General features: G+C 43.7%; 1 protein-coding gene across 1 annotated transcript in view; it reads left to right on the top strand.

Moving 5' to 3' along the window:
- Positions 1–5740: 5740 nt before the first annotated feature.
- Positions 5741–15131, top strand: part of NUP188 (nucleoporin 188kDa) — a 30263-nt gene continuing 20872 nt past the window's right edge. The window contains exons 1-9 of the mRNA XM_004677891.2: positions 5741–5748; positions 5992–6046; positions 6969–7042; positions 9562–9646; positions 10163–10243; positions 10673–10717; positions 11784–11876; positions 12006–12125; positions 14489–14700. Of these exons, the coding sequence (XP_004677948.1) occupies positions 5741–5748; positions 5992–6046; positions 6969–7042; positions 9562–9646; positions 10163–10243; positions 10673–10717; positions 11784–11876; positions 12006–12125; positions 14489–14700 (773 nt within the window). The remainder of the gene's footprint in view (positions 5749–5991; positions 6047–6968; positions 7043–9561; positions 9647–10162; positions 10244–10672; positions 10718–11783; positions 11877–12005; positions 12126–14488; positions 14701–15131) is intronic.

Genomic DNA, 15131 nt, shown 5'->3' with positions numbered 1-15131 from the left:
GGGCGAAGCCCGGCTGTGGGGGCGGGCGAGGAGACGGGAGGCAGTTGCGTCCAAACGGTCCCCGCGCGCGGGGGTCTGGAGGGACTTCTCCCAGAAGGGGGCCGGTGCCCGGGTGCCCGCCCCAGCGCCGGCCCCCGGGCTCCGCACGCCGCCGGCCTCCCTCCAGCAGGCCTCCTTCCCACCAGCGCGTCCCTGGGCGCCCCCTCCCCCGCGCTTCCTCGTCGGGCCCTGGAGCTCCCTCGAGGCGCTACGGGGCGCTTGGCGGTGGCGGGAGGAGCCCCCGCCCGGGTCCCCCTGCAGCTCCCCTGCCTGCCCCGCGACGCTGCCGGGGCTCTCCATGTGCTCTCGCTTGGGGCCCTTTCGGGTGGCGCCCAGCACCTCCCTGCAGTTTCTGGGCTCTCTCCCGGCGCAACCTTTCATTCATCCAGCCACTCGTCAGGGCGTGTGTTGGTCCCCCGCGGACACCCCCAAACCCTCGGTGCCTCCCGGGCACCGGCCTTCGGTTTTTGAAAACTGCAGCTTTCCCCGGGCGGGCGCTCACCGGCGCGGGTCGGGACGCGGGCGAAGCTTTCTAGGCGCGGGCGCGCGGGCTGCTCCCCACCCGGGAGGCGCCCTGTGTTTTCCGGGGGCTCGAGAACAGACCCAGCTGAGCACTGGCGAAGTTTGGCGAGCGAGGGTTCAGCCTTGCCGACTCCAGAGCTTTTAACCCGACACCGCCACGCCGTCATCTTCCACCTTAGCGCTTCCAGTGCCTTCCACGCTCCCTGCTAGCCTCCTAGACGGAAACATCCCAGTCTCCTAGGTCCCGGCGGCCATGGCCGCCGTGGCCCCCCACTTTCTTTGGTCTTGTACGCAGTGTGCGCGAGCCCCAGGAGAGCATGTAAAAGATTCAGTGAATACTGACTGCAAATACTGCCCACCGTCCCTGGTAGCACTTCCTTCGCCTCGCAGGCAGTTCGAGGTTTTCTTTGGAATCTCACGGAGCCCTGTGATGACTAGTTTGCTTTTTCCTCCTCTGCGGTTTCTCCGCTGCTTTCATCAGGCACCTTGTGGTCAGGGTGCGCTCTTTCCTAGCCTCACTGCATTCATTGCGGAGCTTGGGTACAGAAGGTGTGTTCGTTAATGAATAAGAACAAGGGATGGAGAGGGGAGGTTTGCCTAAAAGGTGCTTTGATCATCTTGGGGAACCTGTCAAGCCCCTATCTGAAGGTGGAAGAAATGACTAGGGTTTGGGGGGCCGCTTTGCGCATTTCGTCCCCTGTTGGAAGCGCAAGCTACTCCAGCAGCTCGCCCCTTCCTGATCACTAGCCTAGAGGTCTGGCCGAAGCGAAAACTTAGTTCTTGTCCTGGTGCCCGCTGCTCTGCAGATGACTTCACATCGGAACCCGGTTCTCCGAAAGGGAACCCCTTTCAGAGTAGTGTCCACTTGATTTTCTGGTTTCTGTTGTGTATTTTAATATGAGTTAGCACTAGTCAAAATGGAATACTACGCTTGAATCGTCAAGAGCATTCAGGATTTGGCAGAAAGTCAGGTGGAATGTTGGCATTTTGGGGTGTCACTGTGCTTTTCATTTAGTGTGTTTGTGGAAGTCTGAGTGGTCTGAGTGCTACACAAACAGCTGTGGTTTGAAAAGTTCACTGTTAAGCTTAAGTATCTGCTCCGAGTGATCTGTCGTCTGTGCAGTCAGAGCAGCCTTGCGCACCGGCTGCTTTTATTTATTTTCCCCATGTGGAAGAGAATTAGGCTTCTCCGAAGGACTGGCCCAGACTAGCTTAGCTGTCTTAGCTTTCTCCCAAAAGGACTCGGTCGTGGAGACTGCTTCTCCTAATCCACAGGTTTCCAACCCTGTGATCCAATTTCCATTTATTGCAGCTCTTTTAGGAACAGATTTTTATATTGTTTATTAGAACATTACAATTTTTTTAACTTTACCTTTGGGACATCTTTCTTAATTTGTGTGTCTTTCTTCTTACCCCAGTAGTTTACTTAATTGTCAAATCAGTGAGCAACAACTGTACATATAGAGAAGATGTATCCCAGAGGCGCTGGGTCGGACTTCGCTCTTCTGGCCTTGTCTGTTGTGTCTTTTGAAAATCACCTGCTCAGACTTTCAGGGCCCAGTTTGAGGTGGTCTTTCATGGGTCCTGGGGTCCATTCATAGTGATCTCTCTCCTCTCTTTTCTATCTTATGTGGAATAGCCTTTGTAGTGTTTAATGTTGGGCTTATGCCCCTTAGCACGGATTGCGTTTCTGCTGTTTGGGAACCGTGTGATTGACTTAATGTCCATTTTCTTTCCCTTTGTGGACTTCGATGTCTATGACTTACTTGCATCCTAGACCATGAAGTCTGTAGGGCTTGAGGAGCCAGGAAGGAACCCTTTCCCCCAGATTCCCTTGCTGGTAAACTACCATGTTCTCCTTATTCTGTCTTCTCTTGGCACGCATTTTTGCAGTCTCCTGTGTCCCAGCCACTTTGTTAAGGGTAGGGTCTGCCATGTAGAACAGAAAGTTTCCCTCAGGTTTGCTTAAAGGACGGATTCTTGGGTGTATCTTGAGGTGGTGTGATGCAATGATTACATTGTGCGGTGAATGCAAACCTGTTGTTAATCCCTGTGCCGGGATATATTATCTTCTAGCCGTAGGAAAGTTAACCACTCCACAACCTCAGTTTCTTCAGAGGCAATGGGGATAACAACAGTACCTGCCTCTTAAGTTGTCAGTATTCAGTAAGACAAAATGTTAGGTCCTGTTTACAAGTTGCCTGACATAACTGCTACGTAAATGCTGGCTATTAATATAAGAGCTCATTTTCAGTGGATATTACTCAGTCTTGACACTTGATAACAGAAAAGGCCACAACATGACATGACTTTGCCAATGAGAGTTTTTTTCCCAGAGAAGTCACATTTTTGTTTTAAAGTGATGCCTGTAAAGTTGTTTCTTACCTGACAAACAACAAATGTTGGCAAGACTGGTAAAAAAGTAACCCTGTGCACTGTTGGTTGGGAATATAAATTGGTAGGTCCACTGGAAAAAAAATATGGAAATTAAAATAGAACTACCAGATATCTAGCCATTCCGCTTCTGGGTATTTACTCAAAGAAAATGAAAACACTATTTGAAAAGATATATACACTCCCACATTCATTACAGCATTATTTATAATAGTCAAGATAGTGAAACAACCTCAGTGCATTAACAGTTGAGTGGATAAAGATGTGATAAGATATAAATAGGATACTACTTAGCAATGAAAAGTTAGATTTTGTCATTTCAGCTATACTGATGGACCTTGAAGATAATTATGCCGAGATAAGGTAGACAAGTAATCTATGATTTCACTTTTATGGAGAATCTAAAAAACAAAACAAAACTAAAATTGAGACAGAAAGCTGATTGGTAGTTACCAGAGGAGAGCAAGATTGGGAGAAACGGGTGAAAGAGGATTCAGAAGTACTAACTTCAAGTTATAGAATAAGTAAGCCAAGGAGCTGTAATGTACAACATGAGGACTGTAAACAGTTATATGGTATTGCCAATTTGGAAGTTGCTAGAAAGATGGTACATAGACTTACTGTGGTGATCAGTCCCTATTGTGTGCAAATGTCATATTATCATAACTGTGCACCTGAAACTATAGTAGTGATTGTTCATTATACTTCAAAAAAAGTTGCTGCTTTACACTCAGGTGGTGATTTCCAGTCTTGTTTAATAATAGCAGGATCTTTTTCCCTTAAAAAAAAAAAAGCTGCCTTATCGAGTAAAGAAGACTGAAAGGGCCTATGTTTTAGCTGTGCCTCTGAGGCAAACTGATGGTAGAGCAGCGGTCATTTCAGAACTCACTTGGCTCTTCATTTTAAAATACAGATTTCCCAAGTACAGTCTCTAAGAAAAGCAGCTCAAGGATGCAGCCAGGATTCTGGAGTGTTGCTAGGTTGTTCCCAGGTGATTTTGCTCCATGTAGTCTGAGGACCAGCTACCTTTTGAAAGATTCCTTTAGGATATTTTATTTATTTTTAAAACTACAGATAGAATTTGAGAAAACAAGGAATTTTGGATCCTGGCAGCTGGTCCTTGAGTGCGGTTGGAGGTCTTCTCACCTACTCAGAGTCTCCTGTCTAGCTAGAGATGGCGAGTTCTGAACAAAATATGCATAAAGTTTGAGGCCCAAGCTTTTCATAATTAGCAGATGGATGATCCAGAAATAGTGATTTGGTTCAGGCCTCAAAACTTTCAATTAATGATAAATGCATTTCCATTGATTTTAGCCCCACACTATGGTGAGTATTAGGTAATGTCCTATCAGTTTGGGGCAAGCCAAGAGCCACTCTTCCCACATCTGTACTGCAGGCCACTTACCATCATGTCCTGTCCTCCCTTTATTTTCTGCTGACTGAGATTTATTAAACAAGTTAGGTGATAATAATTTCTTTTACAGAAAGTACTCTTTCAAAATTTCTTAAAATGGTGAGCTTGTATGTTTTTAATTATTTGGGGGTCAGTTTCTTTATGCCTTTATAGGTATTATCAGTATGAGGGACAGAGCCACTAATTGGATCTAATCTCCTCATTATTTTTGAATATTTGTGAGAGTTAGTGGCTGGTGGTCAGAATCAAAGTTGTCTTCTTGAAAGCATTAACCCTTAAGGAAGGATTTATAATTTTTAGGTATGTTTAAGGATTAACACTTTGGGTGGGAAAACCCTGAAAGAGTTTTTTTTTTTTAAGACTTTTGTATACAGAACTGAGTACAGGCTAGAGGTGCAGGAATGATGAGAGGAATCACCATAGTCAGAGTGGGGAGCAGAACAGGCAGATCCACTGAAATACACTGCTGCGGGGAGCAGTGGGGAGACAGGAGAGGTCTGCCGTGCCATGTAGACCTGGGCCGGGGGTTGAACTTGTACCAGTGCGGCCGTGGCTAGCTTTGCAGTGCTGGCACGTATTAATCCGTTGTGCCACCAGGGAGGGCCGACAGTGCTAAAATAAGCAGAGCTAGTGCTTTTGTTACCATGTTAATGGAGAAGTTATTTTTCAGTTTATCTTCATAGTTAACATAACTTGAGTTTTTTTTTGTTAAATCTTTTTGTTAAATATATTTTAGTAGGAGCTCTATCTTTTGTCTGCAGAGATGCTTTCTAAGTCACATTAATTATTTCAGGTTCCTATTCTAGGGCTGATGTCAGATAATTGGGAAACCAGGATCTCAAAACAAAATACTGGTATTTTTATAACTCTTAAGAGAGCTTCATGATTATTATTTGAAATTTAATTGTAGACTTAAAAATATCCCCAAAATGTGACTTTTGAAACTTTGTGGATAAGGGAGGGGTTGGGATACATTCGTGGTAGGGACTGTATTTGAAGCACTCAGGGACCGCGGACGACTGTCTTGGTGTCTGGCACTGCAGGTAGTACCTCAGCGGAGTTTGGAAGAAATAAACCAACAGTGCCTTTCATGAGTTAGATTTGATCTGATTGGGAATTATATCATGCATTTATAAATTTTCTGGAGGTAATGGGAGTATTGAAATGTATGTTGTTCTTTTCTAGCTTCTCCTTACAGGTTACCACAGTTTAATGAGATGGGGAGAGAGAAATACTAAATTGAGATGTCTTAACTTAGGAAATGTGATTAAGTCTTACATTTCATTCATGCTAAGATACTTGCGTTTTGCACAATTCACTCAGTTGAGTGAGCTTTATTATTGATGCTTACAGGACTCAGGTAATCGTGTCATGTGGCAGTGAGGATGGTGACTACCATCCTCCATTGACTTCATTGACTTTAAAATCTTTTACTTTAGCTACTTAATTTTAATTTTGCATATAAACTCTGAAGGACAATGCAGCAGCACCACTTTTTCAAATTTTAGCAGTTTGTACAGTAGTTTTCCTTTCAAATAGTAGATGTGATAGCTGTGAAAAAGCTTAGTCAGAATTTGTATGATGTAAAAGAGCAAAGTGACCTATTTTCTGTCATTTTTCAGGAGCAGTAGAGAGCTGTGGACAATTCTGCTTGGAAGGTCAGCGCTGAGAGAACTGGTAAGTAGTGACATTCTTGGGTTGATTTCCCGATGGCATGTAGCTCATCTCACAGAAACATTTGCCTTTTAAGTAGGAAGTAAACCTTTCCTTCCTAAAATGTGATGATCTGTGCACAGCCTGCTTCTTGCTGCTAAAATGCAGTGTGTCTTGGGACCTTGCTGTTGATGTTTTCTGAATCGCTACACTCTTTGTGCCTTAGTGGTTCCTTTCTGAAAAGACACAAGGGCTGCTTGACTAGCTGCTGAGGTCGCAGGTCAAGCACCATCCTGGCGCCTTAGGCTAAGAAAGACTCTCGGGCCTTTTCTCTGCCATAGCTGTTCCTTCTTTTTCCATATGGCGACCTCCTTGCTCATCGAGGCTTGTGTTTTCTAGAACGTTCCTAAGTATGTAATCTAAAGGAGTGTTCTTCCTGTTGATCTTGGAGTGTTCCATGAGAGAGGAAAGTGTTGAGATGACAGTAAATGATTGTTATGGTATTGAACATAATGAGTTTTAGAGCCTTAACGTTTTTTGATATGCTTTAGCCTGACAATTCCATTTCTAGGAATAGATCTTAAAAGAAAGAAATCCTGCAAAAGGTTTGTGCTGCAAAGTTCTTTATGATGGCATTCGGGTTAATGAAGAAGAGTCGGCTTCAGTGTGTCTTAACAGTGCAGAATTGGCAAATAAGGTATAATGTACCACTTGATAAAACATTATGCAACTGCCAGAAAGGATGCTTACCACTATAATAATAAAGTGAAACCACTGTTAGGATGTTAAGCAAAAGAAGAGGAGGTGACAGAAGTCTGGATTCAAAATGATTTCAGCTGTGGGGAAATGAGTATTAAAAAAATGAGTCAAAGGAGTACGATATTCTCATTGTGATCCTGACGTCTGAGTAAAATCTCATCTGTATGATTTTCTTATTCTTTTCCAGAATCAGATTGAAGCAGAACTGAATAAACACTGGCAGCGGTTATTAGAGGGGCTTTCTTACTATAAACCTCCCAGGTATGGTGGTTGCATGCATCTGTGTAGAGTAAGTCCCTGAGGAAGCAGAGAGGAAACCATCATCGTGTGATTTGACAGTCATACTGGGCTGGCTGGGTCAATTAGGAAACAGTTTGGTTACCTGTGGAAAAGAGTAGGGCACAGTGTTTTGTCTATTTAAAGAAAGGGAAATTCCTTCGAGAAATGCAGTATTGTCAGATCCAGTTACATAATCCCAGTGTCTGAGGTGAGCATTCCATAAAGATTCAGTTATTATTCCTCATACTTCATTCAGTCATTGGCGTTGGTGGGGATGCTGTGGTGTCAGAGTGGCAGAGACACGCAGGCTCAGCTGTGCTTCCTGTGGGGCTCATTTGGGCCTCGTGCTGTTTTAAGCACTTGACAGAACTGAATAAACTGTCATAACTTAGTTTACAAGCCCTTTGAGATAGGTACTATTTTGATTCTTTGGTTGACTATGTAGTTTTTTTGTTTGTTTTTTAATGGGCAGCGGAAAACAAATTCTAAGCTATAAAAGCGGGTATGCTGCTAGGACTGAACTCTTAATTCCTTGTCTGGATCTTACCTGTTATGCACTGTAGTTCTTAAACCATTCTCACTTCCCTTCTACTTTGAAACAGCTGTTGATTTTTATTACATCTTCACCTTCTGTCTTCATTCCCTTAGGTTAGTGAAGAACTAATCCTTTCCCCTATAGTTATTTTGCTTTAAAATTTTCTAATTATGTTTACTGAGGAACACTGGTTTGTACAGCACCATGTCTGTTTTAGGGGCATAGGGTGATACTTTGCAAATGTGTGTTATCACCCCACACCCACCACCAAAGCCCCCCGTAATTATTTTGAAGTAACATATCATGTTACTCTTTCTGTAATTACTTTACTGTGTATTTAGAGTATATGAAGTTTTAAAACAAGCTTATCATTATCATATTTGGGTCCTTTTATTATTGTTTCCATTTTACAGATGGGGAAACTGAGGCACAAAGAGGTTAAGTAACTTGCCCAAGGTCACACAGCTAGTAAGTGGTAGAACCAGGATTTGAACCTGGCAGTCTTAATCCAGTGTCTGTGTTCATAATCATTTTATGTTGCCTCTTTCAGAACTGACAGTTTGCTAGTCTTTCTGTTGTGGATTTTCTGTGAAATGTGAGTCTTTATAGAAAAAAATCCAGCAGTGGCAACATAGACGTTTGTGGCATATTCTCTTTTTAAAAGACACGAGCTAGCAATGTAGGAGCATGGCTCTGAAGTCTGACAGGCTGTTCTTTTTAACCACAGACTTAAAATGTAACCGTTGTTGTTTTCCTTTAGTGGCCTCTTCTGACCCCGCCAGGCCACCATGCATGCCATTTACACCCCCTTCGCTCTCAGCTTGGAGAGCTGAGCCGTCTCCCCTTGCTTTTCATGATCACCACCAGTTTTGACGGAGACTGGTCAGGCACTCGGTAGAATCCCCTCAACTTGGCTGTCTGACGCTGCTCTCCGTAGTGGGGGTTCTGGGCTGGGGGAGGTATGTAGAGGTGAGCCACTGTTATTCCCACATTGTACCGGGCGTTCTGTCTGCGTGAGATCTCTGGTGGTGGCGCCTCGCTCGCTTGCCTGAGGTAGTGTTTGCCAACTTTCTCCTTTCTCTGCTCTCTTTCGGAAGTGAGTCATTAAGTGTGACCCCTTCGAAATGTGGGGTTAACTCCAGCTCCTGAGGGGGGTAGTAGCGTCTATGTATAGTTGGAATTGTTCTGTAAGGAAGCTTTTTCCCTTTTCCTCATTTATTCACTCTTCCTTTATATTAGTGTGGACTCACTTATTTATATTTGTACTTTGCTTTTCCCTTGTTTGAGATTTGGCCATCGAGCATTCTTTCTGGTCGACTTCTATGTCCTTGTGACATGTCCCAATCTTTTTGTTTCATGTTTCCCTTCTCCTGGCATTACACAATCGTCTAGGTTTGTCTTTTTTTCCCCTGCCCCCCATCCCCCACCTCCCCAATCTATAATCAGTCATTTCTCCAAGCTGTCATTACTAGAGAATGGTCTTACTAGAAACGGATCTGGGCTCTGGGTGCATTCACTGCTGCTGGGTGCTTGGCCTACAGGCCTTCCCAGTGGAGAGAGCTAAGTGACAGATCGTGTGTACTGACTGACAGACCCTGGTGTTCAGTTCACCTCAACTCTTGATAAGCTGTGGGATTTTTGGTAAGTTATTTACTTTTTCTAGGTGTTGGCAATTCCACTTGTAAAATGGGGATAGTAATATTCACCATTCAGGATAGCAACTTAATAGATCTACAAATAATTTGTTACAACTACATTTAACATTTTGTAGCAGACTATATTATGTTTACTACAGAGGCATGAATAGTTCTGTGTAATAAAGTCCTTGGAGATAAGTGCGCATGCGCACATGGTAGGTACCTGAAGGGTAGGAAAAGGCTTATGCTAAAAACATCTCCCAAGTATTTTTATTTTAAATTCCTGAGGTCATTGAGAATGAGGAAATAATTCATTGTTCTTTTCTTAGTCCACATTCAGCTGAAAAAGTGAAAGCTAATAAAGAGGTGGCTTCCCCGCTGAAGGAGCTGGGTTTGAGAGTCAGCAAGTTCTTGGTGAGTACGCACCGAGTCCGTTTCTTGCCTGCAGTGTGTATGGGCATGGCTTTCTGTCAGTGGCTGTGAGTGAATGTTCAGTTCATTTCAGGTTGGTGGATTAAATGGAGAAGATCCGCAAGTTGCAGCTCTTGCTGATGGTCATAAGTCAAGTGGCCTGTCATTAGCTGCCTGTCGTAGTTTCCTTTAGTATATGTGTGGTGATCTTCAAGTTGACTGCTTTGTATTTAAGTACATAGCTGTTTCTTTTTCATTTGAAGTTCCAGCTCATGTCTGTCGCTATGGTGTGTGCAGGTGGGTGAGCACAGTTGTTTCTGACATGTAAATTGCCATGTAAATGATCTTAGTGATGGACTCCCTTTTTTCTTTTTTGCTTTGAAATGGTTATGTTGTGTAAAATCTTCTAAAAGGGATTTTGTTTATTTGAGTTCTGTATTTGTTCCTAGAGACAGATCTTTAAGAATGCTTTTTTGCATCCTGTGTGCCTTTTTTAAATTTGGAGCCTCCATATTTCAGGGTCTTGATGAAGAACAGAGTGTGCAGTTGCTCCAGTGCTACCTCCAGGAGGATTACAGAGGCACCCGGGACTCACTGAAGGTCTGTAGTGGACCCAGCCCTTTTCTCCTCCTGTCCCCTTCTCCTGTTGGCTTTTGGTAACAGCTTTTTGCCACGGATGTAGATTAGTTACAATAACAGATCTGATGCAACTGTTCTGATGGCTTGAAAAAAAAACATATAGACTGGAGGGGCGGAGAGGTCAGAGGTTGACATGTGAATCATGGCGTCTCAGCACATCAGAGCTGAAGAGGTCTGGGAAAACAATTAGCGGCCCAGCCCCGCATTTCCTCAGGAAATAGAGGCCAGAGAGGGCAGACGGGGATTTGAGCACAGACTTGGTTATACTTTGGTAAAAAATATTTCTGGATATGAAGGGGCAATCGTGCTTTGAAGGGTAATGTTGATTACCTTTTTCTTTGTTAACGAGTTTTGTTTATAAGGTGACTTCTTGACTCTTTGTTGTTTCAGACAGTGCTGCAGGATGAGAGGCAGAGCCAGGCCTTGGTCCTGAAGGTCAGTAGTGGCCACCGCTCCTGGTCTGTGTGTAAATTGGGCAACAGCTTCTTGACCTTGTTTTCCTGAACATTGCTGGGTTTTGACTATTTTGTTGGTTGTAATGAAGATGCTTGTTAACTCCTTTGTGAAATGAGGTTTTTGTCCACTGCACTCAGCTGATGTTTTATTCCCAAGGAGATTTCTTTAGCCATTGGGGTGAGAACTAGTTCATGGGTATTATTCCCTCTAGATACAAGTACAACAGGGTAATTTGTATTTCTTTATTCCTTTATCCTCCCCCAGACTCCAAAGCAGCCTTCTCATTTTAAAACGGGATTCGGCTTCTGGAGTGGTTTTCTATTTATTTCGTGAGAATTTAGTTGCTTTAGTTACAAGCAAGAAGGACATACGTTAGTGGTGTTCTGTGTGTGGTTTCATGTGTTCGGCCTGTCAGTCTGTAAAAAGTGTGCATTGCTTAAATGCTCTCCTGAGCCAAAAAACTGTTTATATTATTAAATAATTCCTTTTATCTTATATGACTTATATGCAGAAGACTTCTTGGGGAAGTTGTTTTATATCATTTGGCAATTCCTTTTATCGTATGACTTCACTTACATTCTAGTTCATGAAGACCTTTTGTTTTCCTCTGAACTAATACTGTTTCCCTTTCTGTGATTGCTTGTATATATGGAACTTTTCTAGTCACATCTTTTTTTTTTTTTTTTTTAAGATTTATGTATTTATGCATACAGAACTGGGGTAAAGGCCAGAGGTGCGGAGGGGGTGAGAGGATTCACCAGAGACAGACTGGGGAGCAGAACAGGCAAATTGACGAAGTACACTGCTGAGGGGAGCAGCAGGTGGGACAGGAGAGGTCTGCCGTGCCATGTGGGTCAGCTCCCTGGCCGGGGATCAAACTTGTGCTGTGGTGGCTGCGGACAGCTTAATAGTGCTGCGCTTTTAGTGCTGTGCCACCAGGGAGGGCCCTCTAGTCATGTTTCAAGTAATCTCTTTATCAGTAAATTTCATACTATCATCTGTACAAAGACAAGTAATTGACTTGAAATGTTTGGGTTCTTGCCAGATTGCAGATTATTATTACGAAGAAAGGACTTGTATTCTTCGTTGTGTGTTGCACCTTCTCACTTACTTCCAAGATGAAAGACATCCCTATAGGGTAAGTTCACTTAGTCCTCCTGGTTCCATTTACCCTATAAAATTCCATCCTGTTTAATGATTTTATGTCATTCATTTGAATTTTCACCTTTTACTCTTAAGTTACTCTATTTTGGATTTTTCTTTTAAGGCTGAATATGCAGACTGTGTTGACAAATTAGAGAAGGAACTAGTCACAAAATATAGACAGCAGTTTGAAGAGCTCTATAAGACAGAAGCGCCAACATGGGAGACACATGGAAACCTCATGGTACGTGGTCATTGTGCCTCAAGGTGACTATATACCCTGTGTGTGCGCCTCAAATCCGAGTGAGGTTGCTTATTCACATGTGAGCGTAGAACACGAATAGGTTGTCAGTCTTTAGAAAAGTTAATCAGAGCATTGATGACTAACTAATAGAACTTGATTATGAACATTTTCCTTCCAGTTTGTCTATCCGGCTAATTTTGTCCTCTTACCTCAATGTATACTTCTGGAGATTATTACAGTGAAACCCAAGATTTCATCTTCTTTGTTATTATCTATTAAGTGTATGACTGTGCTCTCAATCTTTTATCATAAGTCTCAAGCTAATATACATTTGTAGATTGGAATGTGGTCTCTTTGAAAATTATACATCTTTAATAGAACAACTTAAGTTATAAATAGTAACTATTTTAAGTTATTATTTTTAAAGATTTATTTATTCATGCAAGAATTGGGGTGTAGGCTACAGGTGTGTGTGTGGGGGGGTGAGAGAATTCACCAGAGAAAGAGTGAGGAGCAAAACAGGCAGGTATATTGAGATACTCTGCTGAGGGGAGCAGCGGGGAGAGATGAGAGGTCTACAGCGCTATGTGGGTCATCCCTGGCCAGGGATCAAACTTATGCCACAGTGGCTGGCAATAGCTTGATAGAACTGCGACTTAACCCCTTTGTCACAGGGAGGCCCTATTTAAAGTGTTGAATAGAAGAAAATGGCTTATGTATAATATCAAAAGCACACATTGGTTAGAAGTAAGCTAATTGTTTCTAAATGGAAGAAAAAATGGGTATAAGAGCTCTCCTGCCCATCTGTGACCATACAAGTACCTACGTTTTCCTTTTCCTTTTCCTGATAAAGTTGTCCTTTTAAAATGTAATAAATAGGGCCCTCCCTGGTGGTGTAGCAGGTTAAAGCACAGCACTAAGAAGCTAAAGCCACGTCAGCATGAGTTCGATCCTTGCCCCGGAGGTGATCCACACGGCGCGGCAGACCTCTCTGACCCGCCCGCTGCTCCCCTCAGCACTGTACTTCGTCACTCAGCCTGTTCTGCTCCCGGCTCTGTCTCTGGTGAATCCTTTCACCACTCCTGCACCTTTGGCCTGTACCCCAGTTCTGTATACATAAATAAATAAATCTTTTTTTTTTTTTTAAGATTTATTTATTCATATAGAGCTGGGGTACAGGCTAGAGATGTGGAGGGTGAGAGGATTCACCCGAGACAGAACCAGGAACAGAACAGGCAGATTGACGAAGTACAGTGCTGAGGTGAGCAGCGGGCGGGTCAGGAGAGGTCTGCCTCGCCATGTGGATCTCCTCCGGGGCAGGCGGGGATCGAACTCCTGCGGAAGTGGCTTAAGCTTCTCAGTGCTGCGCTGTAACGTGCTGCACCACCAGGGAGGGTCCTAAATAAATCTTTAAATAAAATAAAATGGAATAAATAAGTGTATATAAGAAAAGCCATAACTATAACCAAATAGACATATCATGTACTTGAGTATAAAGACTCAACACAGGGCCCTCCCTCGTGGCGCAGGGGTTAAGTGGCAATGATGTGAAGCTGTCTGCAGCCACTGCAGCGCCATTCGGTCCCCAGCTAGGGGTGACCCACAGGGTACAGTGCAGCAGACCTCTCCTGTCTCCTCACTGCTCCCCTCAGAGGTGGGTCTCGGTAGATCCGCCTGTTCTGCTCCCTATGTCTGGTGAATCCTCTCACCAGCCTCTAGCCTTCACCCCTCTTTTGTATGTGTAAATAAATAAAGTCTTTAGAAAATGATAATAATTTAAAAAAAAACTGTTCAGGTCTCTGTCTTTGCTGACATTTTTGTCTGGTTGATGTGTCAGTCGTATAGCATTGGTCTTAATGGCACAAGAGTGATCACCTAAATGCTCATTCAGGTAAGATGCTGAAAATAAATAGGCATTTCCATGCAGTAGAGCACTATGTAGCATTAAAACAATGCCTTATAAAATTAATGTTATACTGCTAAACAATTCTAAAAAGCAGTAAATATACTTCTAGAGGAAACAATCTATGTACACTATTAAGTACAAACGGTAAGGTGGACAGTGCAGCAGTCACTTGGGGCAGCTTGACCGGCGGCTGCACAGATGACAGAGGAGCCGGTGGGCCTCAGCGTGGGCTGGGGACTGTCTGCGGCTGTTTCTAGACGTGGAGACTGAGGCGTCTGACAGTCTTCTGGGGAGAAGCGTAGAAGGAATTGTAGAGGGGAGACTTTCTAAACCCTGTTTTGGTACTTTTTTAGTTTGCTTCATGTGCAGGTATTACTTAGTAGAAAATAGGTTAAACATCTTAAATGTTTCTAATCTGACAGTTTCTCTCCTATCTTTTCCTTCCTTGGTTGTGCAGACTGAACGCCAGGTGTCTCGCTGGTTTGTTCAGTGCCTTCGGGAACAGTCTATGCTGCTAGAAATTATTTTTCTTTACTATGCCTACTTTGAGATGGCACCAAGTGATCTCTTGGTACTAACCAAGATGTTTAAAGAACAAGGATTTGGTAGCAGGCAGACCAACAGGCACCTGGTGGACGAGACTATGGATCCTTTTGTGGATCGAATTGGGTAAGTCTGAAAGCTGCTAATGTTGACGGCGTTTACCGTGTGTGTCCTGTGGGTGGATGAGGGGCGGTAGGTGTCCTTCACTCGTGGGACTACGGCTATGTTCTAGAACACACAGGGGGTATTCTACGCTACTTACTGTCTTCATGAGAGTTTCCTTCCTTCATTTGATTAAAAAAACGTTGAGCAGCTATCACAGGCCAGGCCCGAGCCGACGCTAACATAGTCCTAAACCGGTGGCTGTGTCCCTGCGCTCTTGGAGGTCGGAGCCTGAGGGTGGAATCACATGGCTTAAATAAAGCTCCAGACATGCCTAATATTAAACAGCCATTCGTATTCATTGTATTCATCTGTGACCCTCCATGTGAGGCGGGCGCCTGGGCCACAGCTCACACAGCAGCCGCTCAGGTTTCATGCGGCATTGGCTCGGAATG

The sequence above is a fragment of the Condylura cristata genome, unplaced genomic scaffold, assembly GCF_000260355.1.
Source record: "Condylura cristata isolate star-nosed mole 26May11 unplaced genomic scaffold, ConCri1.0 scaffold00006, whole genome shotgun sequence".
Lineage (NCBI taxonomy): Eukaryota > Metazoa > Chordata > Mammalia > Eulipotyphla > Talpidae > Condylura > Condylura cristata.
Note: the sequence above shows the minus strand (reverse complement) of the source record. Positions and strands in the feature narration are given on the sequence as shown.